The following is a 27906-nucleotide window of genomic DNA, read 5'->3' on the forward strand; positions in this document are numbered from 1 at the left end:
AGCTTTGTTCTTTGGTTAAATATGCTGAGTTTCATGCAGTTGAACTAGATGAATATGGAAAGGAAAAGTAAATACTCCAGGGTTTTGGGAGTTATAACATTGAGCTTATACATTGTACAATTAGGCAAAAAGTTTTTAAATAACATATGACTTGAAGAACTTGCTAGACATTGCACATATGAAATCCTTATACTGGGAAATATCAGTTCCATTCGCTCTATGCTATCTTAAGGTAAGATGTATGGCTTTCAGGTTTTGCTGATTACTGCTCGACAGGCGGAGGACATTGCTCTAAATTTGAAAACTATTTAGACTTTTAAAAGAAATGCAATCATACAAGTATTCCCACGAAATATTACAATATTTTACTCACAATGTTCTTTTAAGATTGTCCTTATTATCTTAATGCTAACAAAGAATTTTATGTTTAGCTGTTTAGCCGAAAAGACCGAAACCCATATCATCGTCTCCTTTTGACTACGAATCCTCCATTTTGGCTTCTTCCTATTCTCTTTCTAAGATCCAACAACCACTTTTTCGACTAAGAACTTTACAAAAAGTTTATAGATATATAACTAAACCGTTGGAACATAAAACTAGGAGAAGGCTGGTGAAGTGCTCACTGGACCTCTTGTGATAGCGCAAGAACTATTCTAATTCTATTGGCAGCGGTGCTAGGGTACCTTTTCTTGCCAGCTCGTCAGCTTTGCAGCTACTTGCGATTCCGCTGTGGCCTAGTACTCATACTAGTTTTATCAGAAAGAGACTCTACGCCATTGACAGCAAGGTTAAGCATTCCTCAGTGCCTTGAACGCACAGTTAGGGAGCTAGTACCTCCTGGGAGTGGGCATTCACTTATCGCTGGAATAGTCAGGAAACCTGAAATTTGAGTTGATAGATAGTTCCTGACAATATAGCATTCCACCAACCTTTCCACAAAACTTTGGCCCATCCGTAAAGAAGCTAATTGCGCCTTTCCTTCAGCGGCTTCTACTCACCCACATCTCCATCGCAGTTATGTGTGCAGAGAAAGAGTTTTGTTTGTCAACTCCTTGATTTAAAAGATCCTGTATGAAGTTGAAGCGTGGGAGCAAGTTTCGTAGCAAGCTTTTCTAGCCCTCCACCACAGGAAGTACATAATGGTCGGATATAAATTCGAACCAGTTGTTTACTGAGACATGCGTCCAAATGGATATAGGTTTCCCAGCTCTGAGCCTAATATAATACAAACAACTGCATGATGTAGCATTTTTCCTTATTGTTAATATTAAATAAACACAAATTTTGGTCGAAAATTATTGGAATACAACTTAAAAACTAAATAAAAGAGGATCGACTAAATACGATCGAATTACATTCAAAATATTATTATACTCAATAATAATCTCTTGTCTAGATAATGAATCATAGCTGCATCGAAGCTCAAAATAATAGGTTTATGACCAGATAATAAATTTTTGAGGATTGCATTGTAATACCCTACAATACATGAAGCAAACCCTGATCTTTCAATTTAAACGTTATTCAAGTTGGATCCATCTATTTCTGTGTATCTATGTGTCTACCATATTTCTGGGCAGGCACTTAAAAAATAGTTCTTTTTCAAAAACGGTTCTAGTGAAAGAATTTCATACCAAGAATTCACTTCGAAACCAGTGAAAGCAACTTATAAGCAAAAGCTTTCAAAAGCTGAATAGTATTTCATTAAAAACTTAATTTAAGAGCTATTCTAAATATGTTCACAGACGAAATTTGGCTATTTGTACAAATCTCAGTCAAAATATTTTTGTTGTAACACTTGTTTGCGTGTGGATTTGCCTTAGCTTGTTGCTCCACTTTCGTTTGCGTTGCCAAAAGTAGTTTATCATTATAATTAGTGAAAGCCGGCGGAGGATGTGCGTAGAAGATGTAATTGTAAAGTAAAGGATCACAAAGATAAATAGTTTTGAAATGTACTGACACATATACATATATAAGAGTATGTGCAACATTAGTGCTGCCACTATTATGCCAAAGCAAATAAAACCCAAAATTTATGTTTGTTTGGCGCTGAGCACGTAAGCTTTTAAGCGTGTGTTCAACCGAAATTGGTTTGAGTGAAGGGGAAAAGATGTGAGTGATAGTTAAACGCCAGTGCAGTGATTTTCATGAAAATATGTAGACATATGTATACGCATATGTCTGTAGTGTACTGTTGTGCGGATAATAAACTATTTGTTTGCATGTGCGTGAACACATTTACAAATTTGGTAAATTTATCATTTTGTTGAATGTGGCGTTGTTTTGGTTTCATATTTTGACAAATTGTTTTTCACGCACAATATGAAACAGTTATCCTTTTAAGGATACACACACAGTAGGTGTGTATATACATATATACAATAAGCATATAGGCAATGTTAGTGAAGGTAGAGGGTTGCTCTATTTGTGTTGGAAATATGGTATAAGGACGCCAATCTCTTTGCAAGTAAGAAGAAAAAAAACCATTAGTTTCTGCACTGAAGCTATAATACCCTTCACAGGTGCATTTTTTATAGCATATATATTATATATATAACGATCTTTATCTTGATTTTGATCGATCAGTTTGTATGACAGCTATATGCTATAGTGGTCCAATCTGAACAATATCTCTACGGAGATTATGGCACAGCATTAGTTTATAATCTGTGCCAAATTCCGTGAAGATATCTTTTCAAATATGAAATTTTTCTATACAAGGACTTGAATTTGATCGATCCGTTTGTATGGGCGCTATATCCTATATAGTGATCCCATATCGGCGGTTCCGACAAATTAGCACCCTCTTGGATAGAAAAGGACTTGTGCAAAATTTCCGATTGATATCTCAAAAACTGAGGGACTAGTTCTAGTACGTACAGACAGGTCGTCACGCTTATCGTTTATATAAAATTTTCCTTATGTTATTGGCACCCCAGTAAAATCATTCGCCTTAGACAGAAACAGGTGATTACTACCTGTTCCAGGCCCTGACTATTAGGTGAATACAAAAAATTCCCAGCCAAGATCCTGGAGCTTCTGCTGAGGCGCTATCGATATTTGTTGCCTAGCGTTATCCTAATGGAACACAATTCCTCTCGTATTGGCTAAAGCTGCCCGTTTCCGAGCGATTACTTCTTTCAGACGGTCCAATTAGTAGCTAGTTAGTAGATGATTCGCTACCAATCTCAACAAACACATAGGAAAACCTTCCTGACCGTCAATCCGGTCTTAGGCACCGTTTGCGCCGGCTAACCGTAATAATGGATCGATGTGAGGTTGAGATTCAGCAACGATTCCCAGATGAAAATTTCGTACAAGAGGTTTTTTTGCTTTAATGGACGTGGAGCTATTTAATCACTCTGAGAAAAATGTTTTCGGTAGGTCTGCAACGTAAACTTCCATGACGCCAGCGCCACCCTAGCCACCACTTGCGACTCAAATTTTTGCGCTGTGAGTGACTTCTACAAGTTTGAAAACAAAAAGAAGAGCCAAATGGGACCGATTTTTCTCCAATTCAGAGTGAAAATGGCTCAATAATTCAGCTTGGTAGAACCCTGTGAATGTTTTGCGCGTGAATCCCAGAAAATGATGGACATCACGATTCCGGTTGATAAGACAGTCTTCACGTTTTTCAGAGTAGTTTCGCCGAGTGAAGTCCAATTCTTGGATTATTTCTGGGTCTCTGGTGTGTACCCGTGGATCCATATTTCACCACAAGTCCCCCAACTTAATCGGAATTTCACTATAAAAGCATTAACTATTGCTGTAAAGTGGTCTCACTTTCCGTCCAGAGTGAGCAAACGCGACATTCATTGCGCCGACAGTTTTCTGCCCAATATTTCTTTTAGTATATCACCCACGTGGTTTTTGAGATGACTACTGTCTAAACTATTTGGCGCACGTTCGATTGATGTTCTGCCAATATAAGATCATAGACTTTTGTCATCCTTAGTGATAGCCGTTTTCAGGCCACCTGGGCGTGCCTCGTCAAAAGCTTACTTTCACCATCAAAGGTAAAGGGTTACAGTATAAAATTGGCTTTCTCGCTTTCATTCGAAAAACAATAATCATATAAACGAGCTATATAGCTATTTTTTCGTATAACAACCGCAACCCATATTTTTTTGAGTCGCTAAGCTGCAGATTTCTGGAAGTATGCTAACTCTTTCTATGAACTATTATAAACGCATTCCCATAACTTACGGCAAGTTCGATCTCGAACCTGCCTTATTGACAACCCTTGTAGTTGAAAGTTAGTTGATATTGCCTGCAACTGTTAAAATGTTGCTTATGCTTCATAGTTGGCATTTAGTTTTAACAAATGTATGTTATTTGCCACACTCACACCAACCAAGTCCAGGCACGCAAACGAGCAACATATACCCAAGTAGAAGTATGCTACCGACTATTGTAAATATTCATGCACATGTCCACTTTTGCTTATCAACATATTCTCTGCAACATCTTAGTCATTCCAAAGCGAGCTCTCCATTCCTTTGACCATCACTGCACATACACACATCCATATACGAGTATAGAAATAAAGATATGTGGGTTGAAGAATTCAACTAACCGCATTTTCTGTTCGTATGAAGTAGAAAGCTAGAAAACCTTTGGCTTTCACACAGAAAACAAGATAAATTACTGACGCACTCTTCCACATAGTAGATTTGTTAAATTATGATATTTATATTGTCTGACAGGTGAGGTTATGACCCAACTATGTTGAGGTGGAATAGTTGCTTATTTGCATACAACTTACGCTCATGTTGTTGTTGCTGCTGCGGTTTCACCGCTCTCACCAAAATGAAAAGGATTAGTTGATTTTTGTTTACTGAGGAACATAAAATTCACTGACAAACACTCACAAACATTTCCATATGTGTACAAGTGTATGTGTGTGTAATCGCTGTAAAGTATTTTAATTAAAATTAATATTATATTTAGTGCTGAGATTTTCACATTGCTGCGGTTACGTAGTGTGTCAGTTGCTTGGTTAATTTCTTTTGGGTTGTTGTCCTCGCTCAAGCTAAAATGCTTCATATACTCGTAGTATGTCATGGAACTAGTTGTTGGGTGAAAAAAAAATATAAAAGTAATTTAATTTTCTTTGAAGTATGAAAGCTTAAAAATACATGCGGTCATTATTTTTCTTGTACTTCTACAAATATTTGTAGTAAAAGAGCGTCCAAGATGAGCATCGGTTAGATATGGGTCACTACGGCTATGTTTGCCTAAAATCCAAATGATAAAATTTAACGACTCTCTACTGGGTTTCTGATGGAAGTGGAGGATTGACAAGGTACTTGCATGTCATCTCATGAAGTTTGATTCTCTTCCGTTAAGCAGATTTGTTAGAGATTGAGGACTGTACAACACCGTTTAATTTTTAGTGACATTAAACATTCCCCAAATTTTTGGAGAATTAACCTTCTTTGACCAGCAAAAATAATGGCTTTTATAGTCACATGGTACACCTACTGTCCTTAGGATATGTTGCAAAAGTTCTTTTCCTACGTTCTGCCGTTTCCAGTCTACATAACCCTTGGAGGTAAACGCGCTTGAGATTCCTTTCAATTTCTGTAATTATTTGACTATTCGCCATTATTACCAGCAATGGTATTCTTGGAGCGTTTACCAGCTCTTTGTTTGAGCTTCATTTTCTCAAACGTGTTTGTGAGCAATTTGCTGCCATATCCAGCTTTCGGAAAATACCAAGCTTTGACTAGTTATTGCGTCAGTACCAAATTTAGACCTTATCAAATAGTCCTTGTTCAACGATAACTACAGAAAAAGTTATCCAACTGCTTGTAGTCTAGGGTAAGTAAGACGATACAGACAACCATTTTTATACTCTCGCAACCTGTTGCTACAGAGTATAATAGTTTTGTTCACCTAACGGTTGTTTGTATCACCTAACGGTTGTTTGTATCACCTAAAACTAATCGAGTTAGATATAGGATTATATATTGTATATATTATATAAATGATCAGGATGAAGAGACGAGTTGAAATCCGGGTGACTGTCTGTCTGTCCGTCCGTGCAAGCTGTAACATGAGTAAAAATTGAGATATCCTTATGAAACTTGGTAGACATATTTCTTGGTACCGTGAAACGGTTGGTATTGCAGATGGGCGTAATCGGACCACTGCCACGCCCACAAAACGCCATTAATCGAAAATAAATAAATTGCCATAACTAAGCTCCGCAATAAGACACGAGACTGTTATTTGGTACACAGGATCACATTAGGGAGTGGCATCTGCAGTTAAAATTTTTTTTAAAAAGTGGGCGTGGTCCCGCCTCTAATAGATTTAATGTGCATATCTCCTAAACCGCTAACGCTATAATAACGAAATTCACTGGAAGCAAATGTTTTTAGCACTTCTATTGACGGTGTGAAAATAGTTGAAATCGGGTGGCAACTCCGCCCACTCCCCATATAACGGTACTGTTAAAAACTACTAAAACCGCGATAAATCAAGCACTAAATACGAGATGGTATAAGATGACTTTATAGGAACCGCGTTCAAAATTAGACAGTGGGCGTGGCACAGCCCACTTTTAGGTGAAAACCCATATCTTGGGATCTGCTTAACCGATTTCAACCAAATTCGGTGCATAACGTTCTTTTCAGATTTCTATGTTATAGTGCGAAAATCGGACTACAACCACGCCTATTTCCCATATAACACCATTTTCAATTCCATCTGATTCTTTTACTTTCCACTATGCATATCCAGCAACAATGATTATATCGGGGTAAAACTTTGCGTGAATAATGCGTTTGAAGTATGCCACCTTGTGACCAAAAATTGTCTGAATCGAACCAAAACTGTTCAAGCCCCTAAGTACTAAATATGTGGACCCCAGTGCCTATAGTTGACCTTCTACCGAAAATATCAGCCAATCCACAAAGAAATTTTAGACGAGTCTACCGTTTAACTTTGCGGGAGTATAAAATGTTCGGTTACATCCGAACTTAGCCCTTCCTTACTTGTTGTTATTAATTTTAATGAAGGAACTTCGAAGTATGTTACCATCTTGAAAGGTGGAAGGACTTTGGGGAAACATGACATTCGAAACTCTTAGTCCTTAGCAATAATAATGTCAAAGACATTATATATAGGGCTCATAGGGTGTTTAAAATGAACCTTACTGATTTTCAGTATAAGAAAATATGTAGAGGCGCAAGCTAGTAAGTTGCCAAGGCGATGGTGTGAAGTGCATTACTACCATTCTGAGTATCGTGGGTTCAAATCTCTTAACACACGGTTGCCAAATCCACAAATCCGTGTATATTTCTGATATAAAAAGAATTTTAATGAAATTCAGATGCCAATCGCCGACAAAAGCCCACGGATGCCATTATTATGATTTTCATTTCAGCAATTTTTGATTAACCGGATCGCAATGCTTTCTCCTCTTAATTTCGTTGAATTTTATATATTCCAAGTTTCTTTAAAATCCTCAAGGATATCTGCTGTGTGTTCCTCTTAATAAGATATTTTTGTTCTGCCAATTTGAAATTGCGTGTGCTCCCCCAAGGAGCTCTGGAATTTAGCATAAGGCAATGAGTTTTATGCAATACAAACATACATACCATATAATTATATATGTATTTTAGGGTGGGTAAAAAACGAATGATTTTTGATTGGTACTTTTAAAAAGTGGTTGATAGAGATCTAAGAGTGGAGGCACTTCCAAGTATAAGCCCTTAATTTTAACGGGAAGTTCTTTCGCCTTAAAGTTTTCTATTTTTTTTTTTTCTTATTATCAGATAGAAAAATTCATAACTTCCTTCCAACTATTTGAAATAATATTTCGTTTTGTTATTTTGTAGGTAATTGAATGCTTTTCAATAAAGGTCTCAAACGGTGAGGTTTACGAAAAAATCGCAATGCACAATTTTGTAGAGCAATTAATTCCCTATAAAATCCAATGCAACAAGTTATTTTTTAGGTAGTTGGAGTAGTTCAAGTAGTTGGAATTTTTCTATCTGATAATAAGAAAAAAAAATAGAAATCTTTAAGGCGGAGAATCTTATCGTTCCAATTAAGCGCTCATACTTGGAGAGACTTTCCTAGAGGTGTCTAGCAAGCAATTTTTCAGAGTACAAAGTCAAAAAAAAACAATCGACTTTTTTGACCCACCCTGCTGTATATTCCTCTATACCTGATATTCAAAAAGTGCGTGCGCATTGTGAATCATAAATTTTAATTTCAATGCCAATTGATATGCAAGACGACGCATGCTGCTCGTATGCGTCGCAATGCGGCTATGCCTTGACTCTGCTCTTAGGCGGGGTCACAGGCCTAGTGCCCTGGAGAGCATGCTAGAAAAAAGGTGAAACAGCATTGCCACTTAATATGAGCTGTTGCTATGCAGCATTATAATTTCAATATGTGCTTTGTCACATTTATACGAAATCCTTATGCGCTGCTATGTATTAAATATGTGCGTTTCTATTTATTAGTATGTATTTGCAGCATATATTCCGTATGTGTTGCTATTTTGTTGAGAATTGTTTTTTCCTCCTTTTCGCATATTTTTTGCACGCCTTTGAATTCTTAAGCATTTCGGAGCTGCGAATGCGTTATACCTCCGTGTCGTTATGCTATACGTCCTTATGTGGCAAACGCTAAAGATTGAAGATAAATTATTTGTTACGCACGTGGTTTTCATATCCAATTTAATTTAAAGGTGCTGCAGCTTACGTTAATATTTAACGGGTGTGTGCTGGTTCTATTTCTACTGATATCATAAATATATTTCCTTCTATTTTTAAGAATACCCTCTGTTGATCATATAAGCACATACAAAAATGTATAAATAAATATATAAATATTACTTCGTTATGTATCCGCTCTTCTACCATGTGACACTTTTCGTTTTTTAGTTGAATCTTGCTCATTCTGTTTGACTAAATCTCAAAATTGTTTGCAACATATTGTTATTATCCTTGCTTAGCTTTATAAGCCTGCTTATCGATGCTCAACAATCTGTCTAAGCCGATTGGCTGTTAGAAAATTTCGTAATTCTCAATAAAATAGTTCAGATGGAAATATGCGAAAAATTATGTTATACAATAGTTGTTGCAACGTACACAGCAAGTATAAATACATAGTTTATATGTGAGTAAGTGAATTATATATACAACTATCAAATTAACGATGTAGCAAAAATTATTATGAAATCGCACGTATTTTGAAAAAGCTTTTGAAGTCTAATTTTTTTAATTTAAAAACTGGATTTACTTTCAAGCTAACAGCTTCTACTTTTCGTATGTTGGAGCCTAGTTGGAATGTCAGCTGAAGCCAACTTGATTCGTACTGTGACCTTTTACATATAAACTCTTTCTTGCTCTCCTTCATCTATTAAATACCCATAGAACTGCAAAGTACTACAAACATTCTTTCAATGTTTATTAGTCAGGTTTCGCTATTCGAGCCAAAAAGGCCAAACAGAACTCAATTGAAGCTGATTCCGAATCGCTAGAACACAACATAGGGGATAGTGACAAAATACTTTGGATTAAATCACCAATATTTGGACCGATGCTGCCACAAGTATCCCAAAGAAGAACTTCTTAAAACTCATTGATTATGATCTATATATAGGTGTTAAATTCAAAAGCAGTTTATTAACCTTTTTGTGAACTATCCTGTGGCACTTTACTGCAACATTATCTAATTTATAAGACCCAAAATTTACATGTTAAATGTTCATCCATGAGCCCAACAGGACATTTTAAGCTCTGAAATATAAAAACATGATTTTTAAATTTTATATACTAGAATACCTTCTTCTAACGAATGAAGAATACCTTCCTCTAATATGGAAAGTTTAGAAATCATGTGTTTATACTTTAAAGCTTAACCTTCAAGAATATATTCTGAAGCGCATTTATTAGGATTTTTATTTTCTTTGAATGTATTAGCTAGCTGTTTTGATTTGCAAAGCGTTGGAGAGTAACCAATCGAACAAACTATACGGGATGTTCAAGTTAACAGGCAGCACTTGTGGTGCAACGCTACACTAGCATGCTTCTGACGCATTCTCAATTGTGCTACGATACTTTAGAGTGGAGAAATTATTTTTTCTGTATCAAAAAACGTTTCAGTAACCCCTTAGTTTTGTTTGTTATAAACTTTTATAGTTGATTTTTAATCTTAAGTTTTTTAAAGCAAATAATAAAAATATGTTAGTAAATTCATTTATCATTATAGCCATTCACAATAGTAAAACTGATGTAAAAAATGTAAAACAAAACTTTGTAGTATTGAAGATAACGGCTATATTACTACTTTAATGAAGTACTCTCTTGAACGAATTCAACTCGATAACTTTGTGGTTGCTTTTACATGTAATTTTTTTTTTTTTTGATAAGTGTTCTCGTCATGTTTTCTGCAGTTCTACTTAACCGTTTTACCTGAAATTTGGTGTGGATCTCCCCTATATATCTCTTTGGTATATGTACAAAAAGTTTAATTGGGAAAGAAAGCAATTACCAATAAAGCTATCAGAAATTTGATAGACTTTTATGCATTCAGTGTTAATCATCCAAAGGATTACTCTTTGTGCAATCTTAAATTCAAAATTTTGGTGTTAAATGCCTATCTTATGATTCTGACCCTATATACAATATTAGGTTTAAGCTGGTGAACTCTTTTTCGCTTTGTACTCTGAAAAATAGGTTGATGATACCTCTAAGAAAGTCTCCCCAAATATGAGCTTCGCGTAATTTTTTTTTTGACTCACCCTAGCGAGTATTTAATTTTCCCATGGGGCATCTTGTTATATTGTAAAAGTATCCAAGTAATTGCTGGTTACATAAATAGGTAAGAGAGTCGTGATATGTGTGTTGCCTTTATATCCATTTAGTAACGGTTAGTAAACCGAAACATTTAACTGTTTTTGTGGTTCAGTTTTTTGCATTCCTTTTCATATACTTTCGTGCACATTTTTAACTTTTTTCCAAATAATAGTAAAAATTGGAACATTTGGGACTAACACATTGTATTCGAATAAATTGAACACGCCCCAGAAGACCTCGTCCACACAAGGTTATGTTATGTATGTATACCGCTAACGGTCATTAAAGGCCATTTTCAAATTAGTGCAATAAATCATGGCAACATATGTACAAGTATGAATAGCACAAACTCTCTATTACATGCGAGGTGGGAATTAGGGTGGCACAAATGCATATTTATAACCGGAACTACACTCCGTATACACATGTACTTACATGAATCTTAACCAAACACAATCGTCTGTTGTCCTGCTTTTATGTTTCATTGTCATTATGATGTTTGACCACTTGTGTGTTGTTATTGTTTAAGCCACTGTGGCGAACTATACGTATTTCTAGTAAAAATGTTTACCCGCAAAAAAAAAATAATGGTGAAAATATATATTAAATGCTAAACAAAAGCATTTTAATAAAAAAATATGAAAAAAAGTTGTATGACTTTGCAACAACGGTAAATAACAATGAACAACCGAAAACTAGTAAACAAACAGTAGGGGAGTTAACGGGAAATACGAAACAAAAGCTGGGAAGTGGTTAGCAAGGCAAATGCGATGAAGAACTTATTTACTGTCACTAAGCATGCAACTGAGAAATAGAGAACTAAGAAAAAGAGTGACGAATTGTGAAATATTGCATCATAAATAGCACAAAAATACAAATACAGCAATGATATGTGCCTCAAGTCTTTAACGTCTTAATAAGGTGATAAGTGATTTTTATTTGGTAATAAGTAGTACTTAATATATAGTTGTTAGTCTGCATGGAGCGTAATTAGGTCTCTTCGGTGGCTTACTTACTCTGATAGAGATACTCGAATAGGAAAACATATAGCAGAGAAAAATATGTTTTTAAATAATATGAAAATAATTACCATTAGTAATCTTTAAATGAGATATATGGTACGGATAAAAACTTAAATAAAACTATTTTAGGTACTTCACAACGAGGCTAGGTGTCAATGAAACTTTATTTTGTAGTAAAAATTTCAACAATATCTATTAGTCGACATTTTTATGCGATTATAACCAGTTAGTTTGGCTCGAACTCGTATAACTCCAAGCTGCACCTAGTTTTACTCATAGCTTGATCCTTAACTTGACCGCGCATAAACCCTAACTTTACCCCCCTATATTAACCAAGCATGAATTTTAATTTGACCCTTAGCTTGAACACGCTTGACCTCCCTTTACCCCTAGTGTGAAATCAGTTGACCTCCCTTTACTCCTATTTTGACCTCATCTGAACACTAATTTGAACTCGCTTGGCATCCATTTTGATGCCCATTGAGCCTTATCCTTATTTCACGAGACTCTTAGCTGCACTTCTCTTGAACTCTAGCTGGAATTAAAAAAATCGAATATTTTCTCTTAAGCACTGATCCTAAAAGTAATTTTTTTAACGGTTTTAAAATTATTTCAGGAGATATACATTTTACATGACTTAAAACCCGAGAGTTCATTGAAAAAGCTTGTATACCGGGGAAAAAATAACCAAATATTTCTTTTCGAATTCTTATCTCGAGTTGATGTGTTGTGCCACTTCAAAAGCGATGCCTAAACCGAGAAAATTTTTAAATATTTTGCTCTACACTCCTTTGGACCTTAATAATAATATTCATACAATATACACGACCCGAGTTACAATTGAAGTGCACAGTAACTTAAAAGGGTAAATACATTTCTCAACAGCACACATGTGATTTCGAGGTACTTGAAATTTCGCGGCTGAACATTTCGCGTGGAAATAATGGAACCTTCGTTTGTTTTAATATTAACCTTTATGACTCGCTCGGTTTACTGCATTGTTACTGCCATTGACTCTGTCTCATTTTTTAGGTAGCTCCAACGCTGCCCTTTCACATTGACCAAGTCTGGCACTTTGTGTGGGCTCTTGCGAGGCTTTTCACATAATTTTCTTTACATCCTTTTTTCGCTTACAGGTGAAGGGATTTAAATGCATGCTTCACTTACCTTTTCGGTCTTTTGGTTGATTACCTCAAGTTTTCTGTTACACGTTTTGGCCTTTAGTCTTGCCTGGCGGCATATACATACATATATTGTGGCTAATATTGAATTTACGTTAAAACCGCAGAACCAGTCTACGAAGAGATTTTACCTGCTTGGTGGATAACAAGGGGAAATCATGCTATCCGCTACTTTCAGACACGCCACATAATACTGCACTAACATATACCTATTAGAGTCTGAATGCGATTTTTTGTTTCAAATCTAACTTAACCTGAAAAGTTTTTCACTAATGCGTTGGTAAAACTTTGAATAAGTGATCGATATTCCAAGTCTTGATAAAAATAAGCTGACGAACGGATGGGAACTAAGATATTTGTAAAGCGATAATGCTGCGATATCGATTATATGAATTTTTACAATATTAGTCTAAGTAGTTCTTGATTTTTTTCATATTTAGTTCTTGATGAATAGAATCTGTGACTGCAGTGATTTCTTTAAGCCTCGGTAACCATATATCAAACTATGAGTATCACAAATACTAAGTTTTGTTTAAGAACTTCGCAATTAAGATAATCTATACGAGGATTTCGAGCTATATTCAAACTGCTACATTACTTAGACCATTTATCCAAGCAACAGTAGCCGATCAGGTACTAATTTGGGGAAAAGCAATCTGTTGTATCCCAGACCATCATCAGTTTTCAGTGATCCTGGGTAAAGCATATAGGTCATATTAGTTTTAATTGAAGTTCATATGAGACCTTTTGGCCACAGCTTTTGTTGAGCGTGAAATTGAAGTATAAAACTCGTTGAAGTTCTAACGACACACAGACGATTGATGGTTAGTCATTATGAGAAACTTCGTCTTTTACACATATGTAGCTTGGTCTGCTGGGTGTTGTAGGTAAATAGCAGATGCTCCGTCGTGAGGTCCAATATCTTTTAAGAAAAATATTTTTGGTGTAATATAATTAGGGTACCGCAGTGTTGTAGCTAGCTGGGCCGAAAGTAGCGACTTAGGTGTCAATCCAAATAAATCTGAACTGGTTTTATAAACTAGAAGGTATAAAATCCTAGATGCTTCCCTTCACTCATTGCACACTCTCGACTCCGACCTATCGAAAATGTGAAGCTCTTGAGGCTCGTCCTTGATAGAAAGCTTTCATGGAAGTCCAAAGTTGAGGAGATGGTGAGGAAGGCATTGGTTGCCTTTTATTGCTAAAAAAGAATTATTGGGAAGCGGTGGAGTCTCTCACCAATAGTTATGTTTTGGCCTTATGAAACCGTTGTAGCTCGCTGACAGTGAGCTAGTCAAGAAGTGCATGACATCACTAGCATTAGTATCAAGCCACTACCATATTAAACTCGTTGGGTGCCTGGCCACAGCGGAATCGTTGGAATGGTAAAGCCGATGAGCAAACTAGAAAGCCACTTTTACCCAAATTCCATGTGTTACTGCTACTCTCGATATATACACATCCATATTATACCCTCATATATAATATAATAACCAAAAGTTGTTAAGTCGCTAATAAGTCAGTGCTATCAACTCAAATGGTAGACAACCAGGATGCGCAGACTATCCTAAAGTCGACATATACACCTATACATATGTATGCTTGTGTGTGTGTGTATGAGTCGCTGAATTATTGCGACTGTCAAATTTTATAATTAACACTTGCGGCAAAACTTTGGCGTAAACGCACCTCAGTTGCCGAATGAAGGGACGCAAATACAATAATAGACACGGGTAGGCAAATAAGCACCTATATTCTCTATACATATACATACATACATACATATGTATACGTGTATGTATATGTATATATGTATGTGCATGTGCAATACTTTATTTAACGCGCTGAAATAGGCAACCGGTTGGCAGGCTATTAGGCGGTATGATAGGCAAATTGGCAGCTGGTGTCGATATCAACACCGCCATTAAGCGCACACACATACACATACATGTGCATACATATACCCATATATATAATATTTACACGCATTCATTCAGTGCTGTCTGCTGCTGGCGACAGGCGCATAATTCAAATGCTGGAAGAGCGGGAGGCGTGACAACATGCCACAATTGCCTGCCACAATTCAACAGTGCAGCGAATTGTTTGCATATTTTCGACTTATTGGCGAAGCGCGTGCTAAGCGCTGCATATTAATATATAAGTATATCTGTAGGTAAATATATATCTGTAGATACATACATATATATGTATATATTGTACTTTCGATTATAGTAAAAGAATTTTTTAGTATTCGCATACATACTACACATGTACTTGCGTCTAGGAACTTAATTTATTGTCACAGCAACGATTGACAATGTCCAACAAACAAAAAGCTTTAATTCTTGTTATTTGTATACGAAAATACAACAAATTTTTGCTTTAAATTCGATTTGAAAATTTTCGCTCGAAATAAATGCATTGCCGCAGTCATCGAAATTGCAGTGCAATAACAACAACACAATATTTGCAATTAATTGTAATGCAACCGCAAACAACAGTTGTGCATAAAAGTATGTAGATACATATGTATAGCTGTATGTATATACATACATATGTATATATGTGCATATGGGAATGCCTCTACTACATAATAGCAGAGTTTTGCAAATTCGTCGAAGCCATAAATATTTCAATTCGAATTTGGCGCGCAATTCATTACACGAACACATTTGCTCACATACTTGCAGATAGCTCACAAACATATATACTTGTACATACAGGTTGGTTGAAAAATTTCTGCGTTCGAAATAAAAAAAAATTGTTTTTGGTACGAATTCGATTTTTTATTTAATATAATCTCCCTTAACTTTAATACACTTATTCCAATGATCCTCCAATAATTTTATGCCAACGCTATAATGTATTTTCGCAAGCTTTGGAAAATACCCGTCTACGGCTGTAATAGCTTCTTCATTCGACGAAAAGCGCTTTCCACGAAGAATCGTTTCAGATTTCTTAAGAGGTCGTAGTCGCTGCGAGCCAAATCTGGTGAATACGGTGGATGCGCAAGCAATTCGAACTTTAATTCGTTAAATTTGTGAGCAGGTGTATTGGCTTGATGAAAAGTGAAGTTTTTGTGCTGGCAGCCAGATCTTTTCTCACAAAATTTTTTCATCCAGCTGATCCAAAAGGCTGCAATAATATTCTGAGTTGATTGTGTTACCTTTCAATCAATCATCAATCAACAAAATTCCTTTTGCGAGAAATCGGTTTGATTCTGCTTAAAACGCTCTAAAATTTGCTGAGAAATTTGTTTTCAATCTAGTTTTTGTTGAATTGTCAACGTGTGCGACAATTACTTTCCAAACAGCTTTTTCATATAAATATAATTCTCCATGTAACATATGAAGTACTCGTTCGTCTGAGAGAGAATGCCTATGGCATTAGCAATTTTACGCTTAGCCGTACTTGTATCTTTACTAACCATATTATAAACTTGCTCATAATTTCTGGTGTGGTTGCGGTTTTTGGTCGTCCTTCGCGTCAATCGTCTTCAAGCCTAGTACAACCACGTTGAAATTTATCAGCCCAAAATTCAACGGTGAGTTTTAAAAGTGAGAGCTCCTTAACAATTCTATGCTTCTAACAATTCTTCATAAATTTTCTTTGCTTTTAAACCTTTCAAAACAAAGAATCTAATCACTGCTCGATATTAAATTTTTTCCATATTAAAAAAATACTCTGAGACGTCAACTTCAAATGGCTTGTAAATAAAGAATTAATTGACAGAGTGACTTGTAACTTTGCTTGTGTTCTCACGACAGATGTACCAACTTGAGAAAAAAATGTAGAGCTAGTAATGCTATTTCTTGGTAAGCGCAGAAACTTTTCTACCAACCTGTATACACATCTCTACATAAATACAATTCATAAAAAATTAACTCCTCCATTTAAGGCTGGGCGCTAAGGATTATTGTATAATATAAAATAGCAATATATACCAGATAATGTGCTCAAGAAATATATACATATTGCTATCGCCCGATTTTTTTTTAAGTACAAGTGTATTTCGAATACAGAGAATTAAACTTGCAAAAAGTTTTCCCAAAAAAATTTAAATTTCTCCTTAATACCAAAAGTTGTACAAAAAATCCGTTTCTAATTTTCTGACCACCAGTGTTTAAATATGTTAATAAATACTAGCGCATCGCATTCCATACACACTGGCACCTCACTTTGTAGCCGATGCGACAAAAATTTATGGCACCCTCGAGGGCATAACTCATTGGTCCCAACCTGACTTTCTCTATCACCACACGCTTGCATGGCACGTCTAGGTCTGGCTTACGCTCATTTATTCAAATTTTACATTTTACCGACACTTTTGTTAAATGTCCTTCAACTTCTACAACGTCAGACGAACAATAAACAATATTCCTTATGTATGTAAGTAAGTATGTACGTCATTATAAATGTAAGTGTTTGCTTTATCGTATGCATAATTTATGGGTCATTGACTTTAAAAACTTAAAGTTTAACGAAGTTGTATAAGTCAAGAATTGGTATGTTGAAAATCACAAAGTGCGGTTAAGCCTCCATATGTATATTTTTTCAAGAGATCGAATTTCTGAATTCATTATCTAACATCATAAGTAAGGCTTTCTCGCCTGTTCGGATGTGCTTTTAAAACATACGTTTCACATGTTTTATAACTTCGTACTACAGCAAGAATTAGTGAGCATTTAGGTTTGAGGATATGATCCCAGACTCTTCAGCGGCATCCTAGCAATGCCTATAGAAACCCATTTGGTTCTAGTAAACCATCAGTATAGACCAAACGCCGAACACATTTTCAAGTAGTGTTATATTATCTAAACCTACATAACCCTCTCAGAGATCTGACTTAAGGTTAAAAGGGCCGGAAATGTCTGAACGCAAGCTTTCATTTCAGCAAGCTCTAGAACTGGCTGTAATTATAGCAGCTCATATTGCTTTTGTTCTGGTAAAATATTAGAAACTTGTGTATTTCTTTAAAATAGTGCATTTATAAAACAAAATTTTGTTATGCACCTCCAGTTGTTAATGTGAAACCGTGATTAGCAAAAATCTAGTGATTCAACGCCAGCAAACTTGAGAAAATGAACTTTCGATTATTAAAATATGTTTGATCTATGTGACTTAGTATAATTCCCCCTACTTCATAAAAAATTTCAACCATTTTTATATATGTAAATATGTATTTATAATATAAATAATTCTGAAATACACAATACAATAACGATCAATGGCAATCCTGTTTTCCATTGTATTTGCAAAGCATTCGTAGAAAACACATGTGCACATACATATGTATGTATGTATAAATGTTAAATGGCCATGAATATTGTTGGAGTCCAGTGAATATTGAAACGATTTTTTACAAAGGAACACTTGAACCAGAGAACAATATAACGTTATGCGATTACTGCCGTTGGGATCGCTAGACTACAGTGGTGGTAAAATTTTAGAGTATTTTATAAATTATTTCGTTTTAATATTTTGATATTAAATCTGTTATAAAAACCTGAGCTCATATATAAAATTTTTAAATTCTATACACATTTTTTATTGTTACGAATTCTCTTTATTATAAGTTTTTTGTCAAAGTTTTTCTTACTGGTGCTTAAAAGATTTTTTTTGAATATTTTGAAAATTTTTATAATTTTTTTTTACATATGTACATAAGTATATGTATATCGGTAATTTTGTTGATTATTATTTACTAAATGTTGGCAGTCCTATTCACTTTACTTGTAATACTACAAATGTGTTTATTTTTATAACGGATTTTTTTTCTAGTCGTGCTTATGTAGGAACAGCTCGGAAATTGAAACAACTCTTTGTTATTGGTCTAATTCAAACCAATAATAAAGCTGTCTGCTCTTCTGGTATTCATGTGCGCCTGGTTGATCATCGGTTACTTTAAAATTTTCAGAACATGGGCAACCCATAATTTGTTTGTATGTATACATAGAAGCAATGAGAATTGTGAGAAGCAGATTTTTTGTTGGCTCAAACTAGTGCAAAAGTCATTGAAAATTATAAAAAATTTATAATAGTAATGAAACCCATCGAAAATGAAAGATAAAATAACGAACATTAAAGGAAAAATAAAAATAGGAAATCATCAAGAACTAAAAATCGAAAAACCGCTATTTTTTAATCAAAAATTCTCAAGTCAAAATTAAATTTTTTTGTAAGTCAGTAGGTTTTATGTTTATTGAAATCTTTACTTTCTTTTCTGGTATAAAAAATATGTATATATGTATGTGCATTACTATGGTTGAATTGCTTACAAAATGAAAAAGAGACCCAATTCAAAGATACAAAACTGCTTTTTTAACAGCTGCTACTACGATATAATAAGTAGGTGAAAGAAAAAAAACAGCTTTTCATTGATTTTCAGCTGTTTAGTGGAGCATTTTCTGAGCAAATTTACCATAGTATCGTACATGTACATAAGTATATGTTTTATTACATCATAAAGTAGAGATATTTACGAACATGAACCCTTTTCAATTTTAAATATAATCTGAAAATTTTACTTGAAGTTTTTTGATTGAAAATTCGTGTAAGAAAAACATGTTTTTGTACAAGATAAAAAAACCTAAAACCTTGTTTGTTTGAAATTTTCACATAAATTTTGAGTTAATGTGAAAAAAGTTTAGATATAAAAGTTATAGATCTTTTCATTACTTACAACATTGCGATATAACGTTTTTCTATAGGACTCGTAGTTTTGCGAGATAAACCGTTTCTAATCCTTAATAATTAAGTCACGCCCCTACTCTTCTTTTTCCAGACCACAGATCGCCCGAAATTTATTTTTGCTTAAATGTTTGTTCTTTATCTTTCGTTTTCAATAAGATTCTACTATATATATTTTTTTTTTTCAAAAGTTAAAAGTCGGTCAATTGGTAAAGTTACAAAATTCCACAGAAGCTTCCAGAACGGTAGGTATACAAGTGATTATTACAAGTATAGAACATAATAGATAAATTAATAAATAATAAAAAGACTTAAGTGGTTACATTTTTATTGATTGACATTATATACGGTATTTGGCAACCCTATTATTTTCTTTGTATTTTTCAATAGCCGTAAAACTTTTTTGTAAATATATTTGGAGACTATGAGAAAATTGAAACGAAGCTTTGTTGTTCTAATGGTTATCAATGGTTTCTAAGAGTAAAGGATTGCAGCTACCTGCTGTGTGATAATGAATTATGAGCGCCTGCTGGATGTTGAAAGATATCAGCGAAATTACAATTTTTATTTAAGGAAGAAGAAGAATCATATTTATTTGTATATAGATGACAAAAAATTTAACTAAAAAAATAATAAAAATTTTAAATCATAAAATAAGGTAAACATATTTAATTTACAGCGCTTTCTGCAGTTTTGTTTAAAAGGTTTTGCGAAGAGTAAGTAGTAAAAAATTTCGAAAACGTCTAGTTTGTTTAAATAAATAATTTTAATACTTTTAATGTACTCTGAATTATTTTATTAGAGCTGGTAACCTGATATAAGTATATATCTGATATATATATGAATATATATACATATATATACATATATAAATATATGTACATACTAATATTCAAGAATGGCGAAAAATGGCAGTTTGTGCATTTAAAAACGGTGTAATGATTGTGAATTGAATTGCCTTATTGCTCTTTATCAGCAGTAAATGGTATGCCAAAATCACGCTATGCTAATCCTCTGAGCGTACTACACTTGATTATGCTCGCCTGGTGTTTTGGTGATATGAAGCTTGCAGATCAAGCAAGTTGTTTTTTTAATTTTTTTTGTAAGTTTTATATAATTATAGTTCTGGGTCTATTTTTTAGTTTCAAGTTTATAATATTTATTTATTTTGAATAAAATTTCAATCTATATTATATTATAATACAATATAAATTATTTATACAACTTAACACTTTTATAATTTTAGTTATAAAGTTAATATATATATTATATACGGAAGATTTGGCAACCCTTACTTTCTGCAATATGTCATCCAAATGTGTTTGTTGATAGTTAGAACAAAGTGGTAATTGAAACACTGTGTTGTTTTTGCTACAAAACAGTACAGCTGTGGCAGATGCTGCGATCGCCGGCTGTTGTTGTCAGCGACCTTCTGTTTGTTTATGTTCGCCTGGTGAATTTGTGACAACTTTAAAGCTACAAAAATTGTCGTCGCACATGTGTGGTTTGTGTCTTTGCTAAATCCGTCGCGTGCTGCAAATGTGGTCTTTTCTGTTTTTGAAATTTGTGGATTTCTGCGATTTTCTCGGATTCTTTAGTTTATTTCGTATATTTAGTGTATTTTAATGCAATACTTGCGCAATATATATAAAACATATTATTATCAACTATTTTATGTATTTCAAATAATTTTTAAATGATGCTTTCACCATACTTACCTCTTCCAATTTATATAAATTAATTTCGTTTAATACTTGCATGCTTCAAAAGTCGATTTTTAGATAAATTTGCAAACTCTTGGAATCCAATTCTTCGGAAATAGTAAGAACAACATTTTTTGTTTAAAAAAGTATTTTTTTTTGTTTTTATTTCCACAGTTCGCTCTCTTAGTTTGTGACAATAGTTATTTCGTTAGTATAATTTTTAATAGCAAATTTTCTTGCTGCATTAATAATAAATTTTAATTATTTATTATTTTAAATAATTAGTATTATTATTATTATAAATTTATTTACATACATGCATATGTACGGGTATTTAATACAATATTTATTTATATATGCTAATATAAACAATAGAATATGTATGTGTGTGTGTGTTGTTATAACCAGATTTCTTTAAATTTTAGTTCACCAAAAATAAAAATTAAATTTTATTTTGAAAATGTTTAGAATTATTTGGGATTATTTTAATTTAATTGTAAAATTTTAATAAGAAGAATAGTTAAAAAAAAATTATTCAAAGCTTTGTTGATTTTTTGTGTATGCGTATTTTTAGAGGTTAGGCTTGATTAAATTGAATTAAATTCTGAAATTTTGAAAATTTTTATAATTTATAATTTTTCTGCCAAAGTTAAATTTAAATTTTCTCCAATTTTTTCACTATTTTCAAAATTTTGATATTTTTTCCTCATTACACAATTCTGAAAATTTAAAATATTTTTTGGATTATTTTAATTTAATTCTAAAATTTTAAAGAGAAAATAATAATCAAAAAAATAAATCGCTTAAAGCTTTGGTGATTTTTTTGTGTTTGCGAAGTTCTAACCTCTAAAGGTTAATTTTTTTAAACAAACTTTTGAATTTTCTTTTAAATTGATTATAACTTTTTAGCCAAAGTAATGTTTTTCTTAAAATTTTTCTTATTGTATTATTTTCAAAATTCTTATATCTTTCCTCCTCACACACACATACATACATTTACACCGATTTGCTTGCATATAATTTAGGTAATTTTTATTTATTTACTCTTTTTATATGTTTTATGCACTTGTAAGTTTTGTAATAAATTTTATTTATTATAATAATAATAGCAATTATATATATGTATGTATATATTTATATGTATGTATGCATGTAGTTAATATTATATATATCGAATATTACATAAATGCATTTCTATATACTTTCTCATTTCATTAGTTACATTGTATATTCATATCAGTTGAGTTAGTTTCGGATAAACATTTCAAAATTTTAACATAGTTTAAATAGGCAAAACTGGCAACAAAATTTCTATTTAGTATGTACTTAATATTTATAGTTTGTAGCTTTCTTCGATTTACGCTTTTTTCCTAACAAAAGCACTCGTTTACACTTAAATTTAGCTAAATGTATTAACAATTTTAAATAAGAAACTTATTTATTTAATATTTTATTTTATTTACTGGTTGTTGTTGTTGAGGATTTAGCAAAGATAACTAGACACTAATTAAAAGAAGATTTTTGCATAAGCAATTGTTAAAAAGTATTTAACAAACGCTTTCGAGCAACAAAAACTAACCAAAAATAATAAAAGCTCTCAAAAAGCTCTTTTTATAAAATACGCTATTTTTCTTAAATGAATGCACAAAGTGTTGAGGTTAGGCAGCAAACATAAATGCAACTGTTGAGAATTATATATTTGTCTAAATTTATATTTTTTACAGTAGCGCGACAGTTAGGCAAGAGCTTTAGTAGCAGACGAGTAGTGTATGTGTAAACTGTACAAAATATTTTACAAATTCATTTTAACAAAGTTGAAAGTATTTTTTAGAAAGCTTTCGTGGTCATAGCAATGCTTTGCAAAGCTGATAGCTTTCACTTCAAATAAGCTTTTAGGCCAAAGTGTTTAAGATATAAACCTTAGGTATTTTTAAGCGAAATTAGTTGAGTTTACCGTAACTGGCAGATGTGCTTTTCATTTGAATTTATTACAAATTAAAGAAACATGAAAGCTTTCATCACTGCGTCGTGTGTGTTGTGAAAGCTTTATAAATTCAATTTAAATTTGAAATACAGCTAGAAAACTGTTTATAAGTGTAGTGAGTGGAAGTTTTCGATGTTTAATGAAATTGTTCAATCATAAACATAAAGCTTTCACAGAATTTTTTACATTGGTAACTTCCATATAAAGAACGCTAATTAAATGTGTATTTGCATTAAGGACTGTCTCTAAAAATTTTTGTGTTAAAGAGTTTACGTTAAAGTGAAGTTTTTGCGAGAAAACATTATTTTCTATACGAAAGCTTTGTGGACGATGTGGATGATTTTGAAGTTTATAAAAAAACAACCATTATAAAAAGATGTAATAATATAATAATAACCGAATATTACATATTAAAAGTAAGCTTTCAACGCAAACTTATTTCAAGAAGCTTTCATCACTGGCTTTTAAGCCTTTATTTTACGCTAACGCTTCCAAATATTGTAAGACTTTAAAATATGTTTAGGTAACCCTTAAAAAGCTTTCAACGCATGTCGTATAAACTCTCACTGTTCTATGTTACTTAAGCTTTCATGTTGTTTAAAAGCTTTCACTATAAAATACATTTATCTTATATGTATGAAACTTAAGCTTTTACTTTACGAATGGGTTCTGTAAAGTTTGGAGTTTTTTTTGTTTTTTTACTAAATACTTTTAAGCTAAAAATCTTCTTTTTTCATATGCTCAATAAAAATTTCCATTAAAAAACAATCAGTCGCCGTTTCAACTGCCACATAAAAACATTGGCTTTAGTTATTTCGAAAAAGAAATAAACACTAATATATTATTATATTAAAGTAAAAATTTGGCATGCTTTCGTGTTATTGTTTCTAACGGCGCGCAAAAATTGTTTGGTGGGTTTGCCGCACTTATTTACTAATTCTTCTCTTAACCACATCTACTCGCTACCACAATAACTGTTTTCTATTTACCTTCGTTATAAATTCGAGTTCCCCTGCCTGGCACGCTCTCCCTTTCACTTCCGTTTACGGCGCTCTTCAAAAGTCGCTTATCTCGCCTTCAGTCTCCGGATAGGTGCAGGTGAATGGATTCATCAGCCAATTGCACAGGCCCTTATCCTGTCGCTTCTTCTTCACCATTGTTATGCGGTTGTGATGTTCTTTGGAGAGTCCCGACGTAAAGCTGCTCTCATCACTATCTCTCGCCGTCGCCACACTATGGTAGCCGCTTTCGGCACGTCGCGAAATGCCTGAATGCTTGGAGGTGCGTGGTGTTGACGAGTCATGCCCACTGTCGTAAGCCTCGCAAGAGGTATTCAATGGCAGCAATGGTAATTGAGTTTGTGAAGACGTGGGCACTGTGGCACCACCAACGCCGGGAAGATGTTCCTTTTCCAATGAAGGTCTTTTGGAGGGTGAAAGTAACGCGGACTTTTCATCTACTTCACAGATGTCCTCATGTTCCAACACAAAAGGCTTCTCAACTTTGGGCAGATTCGGATCGGAAGCACCGTCGGGATGACGCAGCGAAGCATATTGTTCCATGCCTGCGATTTGCATGATGCCATTTAGGCTGGGCAAACTGCCTTGGCTGGGACTGCGCGAAGGTTGTCTGAAAGCGACAAGATATAGAAAAAGATAAAATAAGTTAATATAGAGGGAAAGCTGTATAGTTTTCGACCGAGGTCATGTATTTTGGATGCTTTTCTCATCTAGAAATATTTCTTTACAAAATACTAGAGGAATTTAATAGCGACTGAGAGAAATGTATATGCTACTTTTGAGAGACAATTTTGCTATTAAAAACTCACCTCGGGCTTGGTGGTCTATATGGCGGTTCACTACACACACTACCCGGTCCCGTGTTGAAGCGATAGGCAGGCTCACTGTAAACGCTACCCACATCGCAGCTGCGGAAGACTGGCGTTACTTCGGCCATGGCTAGCTGTGAGGTGAAGATCTCACGTAAACGCGCTAATTGATCGAATTGGTTCCTGAAAAGATAAGAATTTATACATATTAAATGTTGTTGGACAAAAAAAAGTAATAAGTAATTCTAAGGAAATAAGGAATTTTTAGGGACGTAATACCATTACTCAACTTACCTCGTTCTTTCACCCATCGCACAATCGCTAAACGCATCGCCGGCCATGTTGAAGCTTGACACAATGGACATATTGTCAACGTGACTGAGCGCGGCCAGTGGATGTTCGCTACGAAGAGGAGAAAAGTGAAAGAAAAATAAGGAAACAGTTAGTTTTAATGTTAAACAAGAGCTTTTGTTCGGTCACTAATATCGTCTGCCACAACTCACCCGCCCATTGTGCGCGCTATCTCCTCCTCTGTCACTTGCAGTCCACAATCGGACATGCCCATGCTGTGTTGCGAGAAATGATGCGAAGATTGCCTCGAGGGCGCATTTTGTTGCAACTCCTCGTGGCGACGTAGTTCCTGTTGCTGTTCGCGTTGTTGTTGCTGTTGGTAAAGCGATTCGCGTGACACATGTCGCGACAGTATGCGGTGTAGACTTTCGTGTGAAATTTCACGCGAACCTAACGGTTCGATGAGCGGCAGGGCGGGCGGCACCTCCGATGGACCACTGTCTTGGTCTTCATCACAATCCGCTTGCCGATCGCCTTGTTGACCACCCACAACAACACCATGCTCAGATGCCGCGGCGATGCCGTGAGCGTATACTTGCTGTGAAATGGTGCCATAACCGGTGTGCGAGTGCGTCGAATGTAAATCAGTCTCTTCTTTTGGTGTTGTCTGTGTAAGCCCGAGCGAGCCGGTGGCGCTGGACTGTCGTTGATGGTACAGAGCCTTCGAGCCGCGTATCTCCGCCGGCGCTGAGGCATTCGTTGTGCTCACTGCTGTGGAAAGACCCATGGCAATGGCTTGCGCCAACTCAGCCTCACTGGCACACAACATAAACTGTTGTTCCAGCGGTAGCGACTGTTGTTGCTGCAATTGCGGATGCTGTACGCTGTGCTGTTGGTGTTGCAATTGTCTTGTGCTCGTCGCGTACAAATCCTCCGGTGCGTCGAGTGATTTCTGCTTCAGCTGTGACATGTGGTATGTTATGTTGCGCAGATGTTGTGCCTGCTGGTCGCGATGAGCCGCATTGCCAGCGCCATGTGTAGGCGATGAGGCCGCCGATGTGGTTTGGAAGACCTGCGATGTCTGATTCTCCACCCATTGTCGTATCATAGACTTCTTGTGCGAATCCATGAAGCCGTAGCCTTGCACTTGTGACGGTGCTGTAGGCAGATTGCCGGCGGTAAGTGAACGGGCAGACTGCGATTTAGGACCATCGATCCATGTCTCACATTGTTTCACATGATTCACCTCACGCATCAAGTGACGCGCTTCAGCCACTTTGGCGCGCGATACACGCGGTCCATCAATCCATTGTTCCTCGCTTATTTTGCGCATCGGACTGCCAGGGCAGTCTAGCACATCAGCGGCGACGGCGGCAACACTGGCGCCACCACCCACACCGGGACGTCGTAGCGGCGAACCTTTGGGCGATGGCACATTCGATCCTTTCGAGCACATCATACCAGCCATGCCGGGGTGTCGTAAACTGCCCGCAACTATTTTCGGTGAGGAGGCTGAATGCGTTAGCGATTTCGTGCTGTGCACGGGTGAAAAGAATTGTTGCTGTTGATCAACATTTGCAGTAGTCGCTTGAGGCGCCTGCTGTTGTTGCTGCGCTGGTGTGGGACTATTGACGTGGCCTCGCTTCAGACTGCCATTACGACTGGACGCATTGATGGTGGGACTTTGTGGGACTACAAAAAAAAAAAAATTAAAGCGAAGAGAAAGTCATTATTGAGAGTGTTTAAGCATTGTTAGTGCAATAAAAATAACTAATGTTTAAAAAAGAGTAATGATTGCGCCCCTATATCGCCTTTAGTTACCTTTCTGTGCCGCTGTCTTCTTCAATGTACCCGCTGCACTTTTCGCCGGCGACTGCTGTTGTTTCTCTAAGCCACTACCTTTTAGCGCTTTGCTCATCACACAACGGTTATCGCCGCTGCTGAGCGAGGGCAAATAAACCGGCGGATGTTCGCCATCCGTCGCATCGTCGCTGGGTCCCATGTAGATTACTGTATCGGCCGATAACTCAGAGCTGGATGGATCTGCGCCAGAGCCAGCCGAAGAGCCAGTCGATTGATGACCTAAGTAAGGATAAAATGTGTATTGGTAAAGAAATGCGGTATTCCAAATATTTCGAAAGGTGGAGAAGAGAGGTTATTAATGAGAAGTTGGCTTTATATCTTTACAGCATCTCGTATGGATATATGAGATAGTTCTACTGTTAAAAATCGAGACCACAAAGTAGCTCGTTGAAACTAAATTAATCTTGTGGTTCTTTGGTTGATACAAATTTCGCTGTTGTAATTAGCTTAAGGTTCGGATGTGAAAAACCTTTGAAATGGAAATGTATTCAGTCTTTTGAAATGTATTTGAAGGAACTCCTGAT

General features: G+C 35.1%; 1 protein-coding gene across 2 annotated transcripts in view; it reads right to left on the bottom strand.

Moving 5' to 3' along the window:
• Positions 1–23663: 23663 nt before the first annotated feature.
• The window catches only part of LOC106627498 (kinesin-like protein CG14535), a 199443-nt gene continuing 195200 nt past the window's right edge, over positions 23664–27906 (bottom strand). For both annotated transcript variants that reach the window (XM_036366861.2, XM_014247635.3), the window contains 5 exons: positions 27341–27601; positions 25732–27211; positions 25523–25630; positions 25229–25411; positions 23664–25029 (listed from right to left, as the gene is read on the bottom strand). In XM_036366861.2, the coding sequence (XP_036222754.2) occupies positions 24456–25029; positions 25229–25411; positions 25523–25630; positions 25732–27211; positions 27341–27601 (2606 nt within the window). In that variant the 3' untranslated portion in view covers positions 23664–24455. The remainder of the gene's footprint in view (positions 25030–25228; positions 25412–25522; positions 25631–25731; positions 27212–27340; positions 27602–27906) is intronic.

Source organism: Bactrocera oleae, chromosome 3 (assembly GCF_042242935.1).
Source record: "Bactrocera oleae isolate idBacOlea1 chromosome 3, idBacOlea1, whole genome shotgun sequence".
NCBI classification, from domain to species: domain Eukaryota; kingdom Metazoa; phylum Arthropoda; class Insecta; order Diptera; family Tephritidae; genus Bactrocera; species Bactrocera oleae.